We start from the raw sequence: 12,294 nt of genomic DNA, 5'->3' as shown, positions 1-12,294 counted from the left end.
CACGCCTGGTTTCTGAAAGGCTGAGATACAAGGATTGGGATCTCCCAGATGACGTAATAGAGGTGTTGCTTTCAGCCAGAAGGCCAGCAACAAAGACTTTATACCGCTGGCATTGGAACAAATTTTGCAGCTGGTGTAGAGAAAAGAATATTGAACCCTTTTCATGTAATACACTGATGGTGTTATCTTTCTTGCTTTACTTAGCAATTTCAGGTCTTCAAGTTGGTACGATCAAGGGCTACCTCGCAGCGCTGTCAATCTTTAAGCACACTGCTGAGGAGCCTTCATATTTCAAATTACCCTTAGTAATTCAATTTCTTAAAGGATTAACTAATGTTTTTCCCCCGGCCCCTTTTCAAGTTCCTTTGTGGGACTTAAACCTAGTCTTGAAATTTCTAATGGGTACTCCATTCTAACCCCTTCATTCCTGTTCATTAAGGTTTCTCACTCTTAAAACAGTTTTTCTAGTGGCTTTAACTTCTGCCAGAAGAGTGAGCGAATTACAAGCTTTATCTTGCAAACCTCCTCATACAATCTTTCACAAAGATAAGGTTGTTTTACAAGTGAAGCCCAATTGTCTCCCAAAGATGGTCTCAGAATTCCACATTACTCAGAAAATAACTTTACCCTCGTTCTATCCTCCTCCCCATCCAGGGAAAGAGGAAGAGAGATTACACAGGCTGGATCCAAGGCGTGCCTTAAGCTTTTATATTAGCAGACTTGCAAGAATCAGACAAGCAGACCAATAGTTTGTGGGATATGCAGGGCACAAATTAGGTTTGCCCATTACAAAAGAAACCATTTCAAGATGGATTATTTTAACTATTATAGAATGCTATAAATTGGCAGAAAAGAGCCCCCTCAACATCTTGGGGCTCATTCAACCAGGGGTATCGCAGCCTCTTCGGCTCTCCAAAGAGGAGTTCCAATTAAGGACATATATGCGGCTGCCACATGGTCGTCCGAACAAACTTTTACCACCTTTTACAGCCTTGATTCCTCCTCTAGCCAGGAGACAAAATTTGGAAACGCTGTGTTGCATTCTGTGCATCTTTAAAGGGAAACATTTCATTTTACTCCCGCCTCCTCTATATACTACTGCTATGGGAGTCTATCAAAGATAAGGAATACGTCGGAGGACACAATCCCTTCGAAGAACAAGTTACTTACCAAACCGGTAATGTTTTTTCGATGGGATGTTCCTCCGACGTATTCCTTATCGCCCCTCCCATCCTTCCCTGCAGTAAAAATGTTCCCTTGTAGTTGCAGCTTACGCTCCTTCAAGGTTATTAACCAATTCATGCAAAGCAAAACTAAATTTCAAAATGGAACTGAGCAACGGACGCTGTGCAAGACTATTTGTACTCATGATGACGTCGGCGCCGATACGGAGGCTGTCGAGGGACACCGACTTGAGGGACGTCGACGCACTGCACCCTCTACTGGGAAAAATGTTCTGAGGCCAGCAAGCTGGAATGGATTATATCAAAGATAAGGAATACGTCGGAAGAACATCCCATCGATAGAACGTTACCAGTTTGGTAAGTAACTTGTTCATCTGTCTGTGTCCAAAACCTATACTTTACCTCACATCTATTTGTATGCAATGTGCCAGGATATCAGCCTCAATATAATGTTCAAATAGCAGTTCAGAGTTTCTTCCAGCTCTTGTCTTGTAAAAGGTTTCCCTTCCTCAAGGTTCAAGATAGTTCACAGTGCAAAAAGGGCTTCCCTTCCTCGAGCTTTCAAGTCTTACAATAATTCCATAAACACCATTCCTTGTGATACTTGCCTGCTCTTCTAGTTTGATTGTCTTTCTCCAAATTTCACAAAGTTCAGTTCCTAATTATCAGTTCACACATGATTTCCTTTATATTCAATCACAAGGTTCTTTGCAAGTCTTTTAAGTGACTTTTCCATAGGTAGATGTCTTTGGTCTAGGCGCAGTTGTCCGACCTCACAGTCCACCCATTACATTTCACGCAACCGACACACCTTATTGCTTTTTCTCCATACGCACTTTGCCACTGTTTCAGCTCTATAGTAGTGCTCGATTCATTCTCCATTCACATCCTCATGATGCTTTGCTATTGCTTGTTTTGCCACTATTCACTTGTTGCACTCTCATCTATTCGTATGGCTCTACCCAATGCTTGTTCTCTCAAGCTACACAGTTCCTTTATATTGTGTGAATTCACAAAACTGCTTTAATTCATAATGGTATTCAACCATACTTGCTTTCATTCAGGTCAGTATTCAAAAGACTTGCTTTCATTAAAAGAAGTATTCAAAGTGCATTCATTAACTTTTATTATTCATTAACTTTCTTATAAGTCTTACATGCTCGCCTGCTGTCCCGGTGTCCCCCTTCCGAGGTTGACTCACCGGTCAGTGCTTACGACGTTACAGCAAGCTCTCTCTCGTGCAGTGCTTCGCTCCCACCACTGTCTCCCGCAGCTTGTGCCTCGCTTGACAGCTTTGCCTGCTCACACCGGTTCCTTTTCTGTAATCCGCCTGAGGCCTCTAGCTATCTTTAGCCTCACTTCCCGCTGCGCACACACTGCATCTTTCCGGGGTTCTTGAGCACTCCGTCTGCCACACCGTCTCCAGGAGAGGTCTGCTCTTGTCCAGCAGTCCATAGACCTGCATCCAACGCTGACTCCATTTCCTTTATATTTGCTGCTTTTAAACCTCCTGCCAGGTTGATTGGTCCAAAATGGACTAGATGTCAAATTTCTCAAAGTCAACCAATTGGCTCACCTGTAATTGCTTTAAAGATAGCTTGTCAAGGACTTTTCCTTGACAAGTCTTGTGTTTGGACTGAGTGTCATAAGGGCGAGACTCTCCATGTGACACCCTGCCTGCAAGGTTTTACTCAGGCTAGGTAACCTCTGGAGATGACTGCCAGAAGAACACAGGAAAAAACCTTCCAGAAGGAAGTGAATACCTGAGTGCTGTAGTGAGATGATGAATCCAGGAGACAGTGGGCAAAATTCAGGTAAGGCTGGTTCTAGTCAAATGCAGGCAGCAGGCAGATGGATTGAGAGAGAATCCCCCAAGGAAGGAGAAGAGGAATAAGAAAGGAGGGGAGGAATAAGGAAGGAATGGCAATGCAAAGCGAACTCAAGGATGGGAAAAAATCCAAGCTGAAGATCCAGGAGAGGGAAGAAACAGAACGAAGCAAGGAAGGAGGCAAGGCAGCAATTACAAAGAAACAGAGCGCTGAGCTAAGTAAACTATTACCGAGCGTTGACGCAGTTTCTCTGCATTCGTGTTCTGAATTAGTAAACGTGATATGCAGGCTGCATTTTTTCGCTCCATCAACAACTAGAGCACTTGTTCTGCTTGCGCATGAAACTGTAGAGCGCCATTTTGGAAGTAAAGATGATGCCCGTAAATCTTGCCGACCTCCTCCCAAGAAGACCATAACGACCATGGTCTGAAATGTATGACACTAGACCACTCCTTGCTGGTTTGGGAGTTCTGCAGTGCTCTTGGTTGCGTCCTCCTCGTCCCAGTACCAGTGGGGGAGGGGAGTGTGTGTGAGAATGATATATGGCTCTGGTTTGTCTCTTCCTCATCCCAGTGCCTGACTGTTCTCTACTTTGGAACGATCTACTGGAAAATAGGGAAGGGACTGCCAATAGCCTACAAAGGCCTGGGGGATGTCGGACTCATTGGAAAAGGGAAATGGGGGGATACCATGTCTCACTCAAGAGTGCCTGGCCGCCTGGGTGGAGGATATCCAGGAAAAAGAACTGAGAACGCCCTCAGATTCCTCATAGCTGATTGATATTCACCTAAGATGAGAAATCCGTGGTCAGAACATCCAACAGAAAGAACATTACTGAGAGATAAGTAATTTGTTGTTTTGCAGAAAAACATGTAAATTAATGTCAAGTGTTCTTATATAATCCTCTTCTGCCAATAATGTTGGCCTCCCTGCACATGGCTCACTAATAAAGGATGGCAGGGTGTGTTAGTGGGATAGCAGGAAGGCATTTGCAGAAATCATTGGTGTTGATGGATGCAGGTCAGAAATACCTATTACCTGTGTGCCAATATGAAAATCTGTCCATTGTTTGTGGTCGGTACAGACTGGGCAGGTTAGCCATATGGGCATGCAAGATTTGACAGTATGGTTGTTGATAGAAAATGGATATTGTCTGAATCTTTGCAGTACACTAGACTTGGTCGGCCGTCTGAAGGAGTGTAGGAAGCATACGAATTAACGATTTTAGTAGTGTGGAGTTGGTTGAGGGATGAAGGGCCATCCAGAGTGGGAATGGATGGTAGGGTGATGTTGCTTACTGGCTCTTGGTTGTATATTTCACTCAGATTCAGGTGTGGATCTGTGTCATGCAGCAGATGATCCATACATCAAATTGGTTTCCCCACAGATGGTAGTGCAAAGAGCTTTGCAATTTTCTGTTGTAAAGTAGCCCAATTTTCTAGTGCAGTTTTTAGTTGATTGCTATTATCTTTTATTTCTTTCAGAGTGGTTGGCTGAAAATCCACGTTTTCAGCTGTTTCCTGAAAGTCAGGTTGTTCACTTCCAGGCAGAGAGGTTTACGTATATTTTGTGGCCAGAACTGAAAATGAGGGGCCTCTTTGCCATTTCTTGTTGAAGTAGGGAACTAGTAATAGTGCACCATTTCGGACCTTAGTGTTCTGGAGTGAGTGTAGTGCTGACACTTACTTCTGAAAGAGGAAGGGCCCCTCCATGGTATGAATGGCGGGTTATGCACAAGGTTTTGGAATTAACCTTTATGTGTAGCCAGTGGAGAATAAATAAGGCCTGCGTGACATGTTCAAATCGCTTCATTCTGAGTAGTCCTGCCGCTGACTTTTGAACTCTTTGAAATGTCCTCATTAGGTAATCTAGGAGTCAGAGATAGAGGCTGCTGGCATAGTCTAGTTTTGGTAGTATTAAAGAAATGATGGCCATGGCCCTGCGGGTGAATGGTGGTGTAGCATACAAAGCTGGGAGAATTTTTCTGATGATGGCTCTCATCTGAGGATCAACAGTGAAGGTGTTGTCTATTGTAGTTCCAAGATTCCTTACTGTGGTCGCTGGGATTAGGCAAAGCCCATCTCATCAAGATAGGGGATTATGGTGAAGTTAGAATTTATAGAATTGCAGAGGATCGGTACTGTTTTGCTAGGGTTTAGTTTTAGTCTGTTTGCTGTCATCTATGTGCCCACCTGTGCATGGCAATTTTTAATGTCTGGAATGTTTGGTGATGGGTGGTTCATATATTAGTAGATTATTTGTGTGTTATCTACACAGTTGTTGCAGGAGATACCAGATCCATTGATGAGCTCTAGTAGGGATGGCATGTACATGTTGAAAAATAGGGCTGAGAATCAGGATCCCTGGGTACTTTGCAGATAAATGGTTGAGGCAGAGAATTGTAGGGCCCAAGATGGTGGTTTCTGTTCTACCCGTGAAGGAGGAGGTGATAAAGCGTAGAGCTGTTTCTTTAATGCCAGCATCTTCGAGTATTTTTAGGAGGATCTTGCGACTGATGGTGTCAAAAGTGGCTGAGATGTCCAGTAGGATGAACGCACTCTTTGAGTTGTTTTCCACATTGTTTTTAAGTGCATCTCACATGGAGCCTAGAGCTGATTCTGTACTCCAAGAAGGTCTAAATCCATGCTGTGCCTCATTCAAGAGGTAGTTTGTTTAGATTAAATCCCAGAGATTACCATATATGAATTTTTCCAGACATCTCCCAATGAAATGTGTGTTTGGGTGATAGCTTGCTGGTAACAGAGCTCTTGTGTAGGGGTATGGATTATGTTGCGGGCTGTCAGGTTTTTGGATTTTCTGATGATCTTATGCATTTCCCTTTCGGTAGGATGCACTGATTGAATGTGTTTGGAGTACTGTGATTTCTTTGCTTCGAGTACTTTAATGGCGTACCTGTTCATGATAGGCGAGTTTGGTAATGTGTAGATTGTTTTTCCTCCAGTTTCTGATTTTTCCTTTTTAAAGTAATTTAGTCTGGGGTGAATCATGTAGCTTTTTTCTTTTTTTGAGAGTTTTTGTAAGGGCTTCTTAAGAGCAATACAGTCTAAAGCGGAAATAATCCAGTTATGAATGTTGTGGAGTTTTGCATCTAGTATAGTTGTTGGCGACAGTAGATTTGGTTGTTTCTAGTCTTTCCAGTAGAGAGTTCATGTGGCCATGGTCCTGGTCTAAGGTACTTTAGAAGGTACTGCAAGGTGTGCTGTCTCAGTGAATATTGTGAACTGGATAGGTAAGTGCTCTCCTCAGGGGTGGTGAACTGGGGAGCCGACAGTGATTGTTTTCATTACAAAAAACGCCATCCAGAGGGTGTCCAGCTTTGCGTCTGGGACCCTTAACCATTTGTTTGAGGTGTAATGCAGCAAGTTTTGCTCCAAGTGACTTTGAAATCCTGTTGTCTTCTTTCTCAAGCCAGACGTTGAAATCTCAAAGTATACTTCGTAGTTGACCATGTACTGACAGGATAGAGGCATCAGCAAATATTGTCAGCAAGGTGTGGTCTGTAGATCAAGAGAAAGCTTAGTGCAACTGTGGGAGAGGGAGAGCAGATCGGAGCAAGCGATTCACAGTCTGGTATGATGTCAATGGAGGGTGTTGAGACTATATGAAGGTGTTTCAGCGCACCAGAGCTATGCCACCTCCATACCTATTGTTGCGATTAGCAATGGTGATCTTGAAGCCTGATGGCAAACACCTGTGGATAACTAGAGACTGACCATCGAACAGCCAAGTTACCATGATGAAGAGTAAGGCTATTTGGTGGAGAGAATGTAGAAAATGTCTGAGTGGTGCTTGGAGCAGAACATGCATTTATTAGGAGGCATCTTGTGCCCATCATTGCTGTGTGGGTAGGAGCGTCGTTTATTTATGGTTTGGCTGCTTGTACGAGTGCTGTTGAGTTGTTCAAGGTTGCTTTCATTAGTTTTCCAGGACTTCACTTTAAGGCTTTAAGATTCAAAGAGGCTTAGGAGGCCCTTTTTGTGATCTGGCACGTTTATCAGATGTCTGTAAAATCTTAAAATGATATTGTATTGAATGTATGTCTACTGATGAATTTCAGTTTTGTTTTAACACCTCTGTTATCGGACTGTAAAGTTTACAGTTGCCTCAATGGCTTCTCTTCTGTATTCTAGAAATCCTACTCTGGGGAGAACACTTCCAGTGCCATTGCCCGTTCCTGTGCTGCCACGGCTCTTTCTCTATTGGTTCCTGTGATCGTTGTAGCCTATAAAGAAAAAGTGGCGGAAATCCTCAGCATACTGACTGCCAGATTACCTGGGAAACCGAATGCAGACGAGGCTCAAGCTGTTCAAATCCATGTGGGGCTGGCTTTGGGGATGTTTATTTCTCGCTTGTGTGAAGAGAAAGTCAGGTAGGGTTCACCATGCATACCAGGTCTGTAAAGCCTCTTCTTTCCCATGCTTATTCTATTTCCCCCCACAGGGTGGCATGTTACAAAGTGAATCTAAACCATTTTTATCGTCACATTTGTACACATATGTACACTCTTGCAGGTTTCAAACATTTTTAGCATATAAGTATTTGACACTCTTAAGTGGGATATTTGGGGCATTTGAGAGATATGTCATAAGGTTGTGTCAGATGTCACAAGAATGACTTCAAGGCTCGGAGGCGGTACAAGAGTTTTTACTGAACTTCTTGCAAGCCCTAAGGCCATCCCTATCATCTTGAATTGACACTCCTCCCTAACACAGGCTTAGTACATAGCGTATTTTAACCCCTACTGTCTAACATCTGCCTTATACTGGAAGGGAAGACCTAAAAGCCAGTTGCCTTTTCTGGCTAGACATCCTCAGGGACTACCTGAGACTACCTACTCTTTCCAATGGTTAGTGTTCTACGATGTGCTTTGCAGATACCTTGCTTAAATCGCTCAGTCTGTTAGGCTCATGCTCTCCTCTCCTTTTCTCCTGTGTATACCTCTTAGTATTCTCCTCCTCTAACTCCACCCACCTTACTTTTCCATTCTCTGTACTCTGTCACTGCGTCATTTAGTTCGTCTAGGTCTCGCCTCCATCCTTTAATGTTACCCCTCCCTGCTATCACTCCCTCCTCTACACTACTACTCCCTCCTCCACAGTACCACCTCATCCTCCAAAGTACCACTCCCTCCTCCACAGTACTACTCCATTCAACATCTACTCAATCTCCCTCCTTCCACTCAGTAGTATACACTTTACAATCACTCCCTACACTGAACTTACCAAACCATATTCTCCACACTACCACACGCTCTCACAATATAGGGCCACTTCTACTCGTTAGCCATTATCTCACCTGGACCAGAAATCACATCTTCACTTTGCTGCTTCTTTCTCCCTCTTGCTGGTCTCTTAGCTGTCCACCTCCTCCATCTGTGACCACACCCAAATAACCCACACCCAAATAACCCACACTTCCTGCTTCCTTTGGGGATATTTGATCTCCTTCTTACTGCCAACATTGGGCCTCTGTCCCTCTCCAATCTTCTCCACCTTGGGCATGTTACAGAAATCAAATCAATTACAAGTCGCAAGCTAAGCCCTGCACACAATTATCCACACGGGTCTGCCGCAGTACCACAATGGCGGTGCCAAGAGGAAAATGTTCATGTTTTGGGAACCTTTGCCTGGTGACCAGAAGGTAAGTTCCATGGTGGTGCTGCTGGGTTCTCATGTTTTAGTCTCTGTTGGTCTAGGGGCATTACTGGCTGCTGCAGGTGCTCTCTTCTTTGATAGCATGCACAGTCTCCGGGCCTGCCGCACATAAGAGCTGGGGCTTCCCTCTTTCCCCACTGATCTCTTACCATACTGCAGTTAAGCAAACCCTGAGGTGTTGGTTCGCATGATGGCTACAATATCTTTCTTTCTCCGCTGGTGTTTCTCTTTCTTCCATGTCTTTCTGGTTTCTGTGGAGTCTGTTCTTGATGTTTGGGTCTTTAGTCTCTTCTTGCGGATGTGAGGTGCTGGGTAACTGTTCTTCTTTTGCTGTTGCTTCCTGGTGACCCATTTGAGTGATGTGTCTCTAGAAGAAACAGAGAAGAACTGTCAAGCATCTTGCATAGGAGGAATGGCTTAAGACAGAGGTTGTACTGCTGAGATACATATTGGCAAAAGGGGGGACAGCAATTCGAGAGGTGCCGGAATTTAGGCCTGCTCAACTGCCACCATCTCTGGGGTAGGGCTCGTTCTGGATTTCTTCTTGGTAGACCCCTGATGCCCAGCTGAGAGGGGTTCCCCTTCCCGCTTCACATGCCAGTTTACTGGCCTTGTCACATGATTCTGTGGTAGTTCAGAATCCCGAGAAAGACCAGGAGAAATTATTTCCAACTCTTTTATTCTTTTAAAAAAGCCTAATCTTTCCCTAACTCTGGGATTTTAAGGCCTACTCTAACCAGAAACTGATATAAATGGTGCTTGTCAGGATGTATGGACATTGATGAAGTCCTTTGTCCTGAAATCCTAATCTAACCCAGTTTCTTTCCCGCCCTTTTTTCGAAAAAGGGGTAACACAAAACAACCAAGACATGTTTTGATGAAATTCCCAATGAAAGGGATGGCTTCTGACCCCTCACCCCTTTGACTCTTTACGATTGGTCCATGCCTATGTTCCAGTTTATATAGTTGTGGAGTGCTGGAATTCCATCCATCCAGGTCTCTCTCTATTCCCTTTCAAACGTATAAGTCTCTGTTTTTCTCCCTTGGGTACACTGTCATCTTTCTTGTTTACTCACTCTTGTTTCACTTAGCTCTATGGTGGCCTGCGAGGCCATGGTTCTCGGAACTACTCAGCCTGTCAGAGCAGGCCCCGGTGCACCTTCCGCTGGTCCCAGCTCACCTACTCTCACAGCAGGGAGGCACGATCATCCACCCCACCCCCCAGAAGTTAGTCCTCGCAATATGGTTCCTGAACAGGTCACACTGAGGAATCTATATCTGTCACAGGTGAATCTAGACAACATACAAGGCGCTAGAAGCGATGCTACCAGGAGCCAGTACAAGAGCAAATGGACTAGGTTTTGCCACTGGGCTGAATCAAAGGAGGTTGATCCGTTGACATGTACTTTGTGTGACGTCTTCTCTTTGTCTGCACACCTCACGCAGGTGGACACATGTTGCACCGATCTGTTGGCAATCAGAGCTTACCGGAACTCGGACAAGGAGGTATTTTCATCCTCGTGGTTAAGAGACACCTGGCGGGCCTCACCAGGCTCTACCCGTCTATCAAGAAACCACACCCGGTGTGGGACCTCAGCGTGGTTTTGGGTACCCTTTCGCATAAATCATTCGAGCCTATGGTGATGTCAGAACCTTATACTACTTTCCATAAAGACAAGGTAGTGCTTAGAACCTACCCCTCATTCTTACCTAAGGTGGTCTCCTCTTTTCACCTGAATGAGGAGATAGTGTTACCCATCTTCTTCACAGACCCTAAGGACAACGCTCAGAGGGTTTTGCACTGTCAAGACGTCAGGCGCCCTCTAAAATTCTACCTGGACAGAACCAAGAGCTCCCGTAAATCAGATGCTCTTTGTCACTTTCAGTGGGTCAAAGCCCGGCTATCAGGCTTCCAAGGCCTCCATAGCAAGATGGATGGTTATGGCCATCAAGGAGGCCTACGAAGGGCAGCACAAGCCTCTTCCGGCAAACATGTATGCTCACGCTATCAGGGTAGGGCCACGGTAGTTGCGTTCCAGGGGCACGTCCCGTGGCAGATTATCAGCAATGTGTCTACATGGGCTACACCCTCAGCTTTCTGCAAGCACTACTGGTTGGATGCAAGCTCCAGGTTGGACGCGGCATTTGGTCAATCAGTGTTAACGAACTTGTTTTCTTAGGAGAATTACCTCTCCACCCTGGGGCTGCATTCCGTTGTACTCGCCCAAACAGTATGGAGGAAAGGGGATGCGACGTACGAGTAATTATAAGTTACTCACCATAGTGAGTAATATACTCCTAGTCCATAGTCCCCTTTCCTCGATATGTCCCACCATCCTCCCACTTAGTAAAACTGGTGCCATTAGGCAATGCTAATATTGTCGACGCGTCAAAGGGGACTGAGGAGTGGCGCCCTTGGGTGGAGTCGGGGGTGCGCATTCTCCCAGTGCCGCGCGCCTCTAATTTTAATGGGGAAGATGATTTTTTCTGGTGAAAAAGGTTCCGTCTCCCGTCCCTAGCGAGGGATGCCCATACAGTATGGAGGAAAGGGAACTATGGACTAGGAGTACGTTAGTCACTAAGGTGAGTAACATAATTTCCCCTCGCAATTTGGGCTCTGCTCCTCCCGGCCTTGCGTGTCCTTCCACTTTCCGACCGACTCCACGTGCGCTGTTCCCCTCGCACCTCAGGCTCCACTCTTCCCTTCTCTACCTACCTCTCCAGGTCACCCCAGCTGTAACTATTGTGTTGTATAATCTTTGTTGCATTGCATGCATTTCTCTTCCTACCCCGCTAGGTCCCGCAGGGGTCAGTATTGTATTGCATTTTCTGCACTGTATATTTTGTATTTCGCCTCTCACTTCTCTTACCGCCCCTTAGTCCCCCCGGTGGTTTCTGTTGCATTATTGCACTGTCTCCCTCTCTTTAGCCCCCCCAGCTGCGTTACTGTTGCTACTGTATTCTGCGTTGACTGTACTCGTCCTTCCCTTGTGCTCTCCCCCTTTTTGCATCTCTAGTGTGTGACCCCTCCACCCCCCGCCTCCCACACACTCCTGCTTGGGCTTCCTCCTACTCCACACACCCCTCCATGGTGCTCCCTCTTCCTTATCTTCTCTAACTGCTACTCCATCTCCTATATCCCTCTCACAATGTCTAGTCGGAAGAAGTTCAAAAGGGACATCTTAGTCTCCAACCCAGAACTCCCTATCGCTGATACCTACTCCAGTGCTTTCTCCAGACAGACCATTACCAACATTCTCTTTGTCGTTCCCTCTACAGGCCTATGGACCCCCCATATGGTCTCTGTTCTCTCCCCTTTGTCCTCCTCTCCCATTTATGGTGGCACCCGCTGGGAGGTCCTCCTGGCCCCCTTCCACTCCTACAAGACCATCATTGATGTCTATCTGAATGGCACTGTCTTGGTCCAGGGCTCTCAGCCCTGGACCAAGCTCCTCCTTTTTGATAGACATCTCCCGTGTTTTATCAACGTGCTTCCTTCTCCTGATACTCCTTCCTACACCTCTGTGGCTGCTCCGCCACCTCTCTGGCATCCTCCTCATCTTCTCTGACTACTCTGACTTCTCCTCCTTTCTCCTCTGCCCACTC

General features: G+C 45.6%; 1 protein-coding gene across 2 annotated transcripts in view; it reads left to right on the top strand.

Annotated features, from left to right (window-relative positions):
• FOCAD (focadhesin) overlaps positions 1 to 12,294 on the top strand; it is a 2,926,805-nt gene that overhangs the window by 1,859,837 nt on the left and 1,054,674 nt on the right. For both annotated transcript variants that reach the window (XR_011282193.1, XM_069630760.1), the window contains exon 27: positions 7,165 to 7,403. Coding sequence is in view for 1 of the 2 variants with exons in the window: in XM_069630760.1 (XP_069486861.1) it covers positions 7,165 to 7,403 (239 nt within the window). In the remaining variant the exon portion in view is untranslated. The remainder of the gene's footprint in view (positions 1 to 7,164; positions 7,404 to 12,294) is intronic.

Source organism: Ambystoma mexicanum, chromosome 6q (assembly GCF_040938575.1).
Source record: "Ambystoma mexicanum isolate Mex_15411 chromosome 6q, UKY_AmexF1_1, whole genome shotgun sequence".
Classification (NCBI taxonomy): Eukaryota; Metazoa; Chordata; class Amphibia; order Caudata; family Ambystomatidae; genus Ambystoma; species Ambystoma mexicanum.
This window is presented reverse-complemented; position numbering and strand designations above follow the sequence as displayed.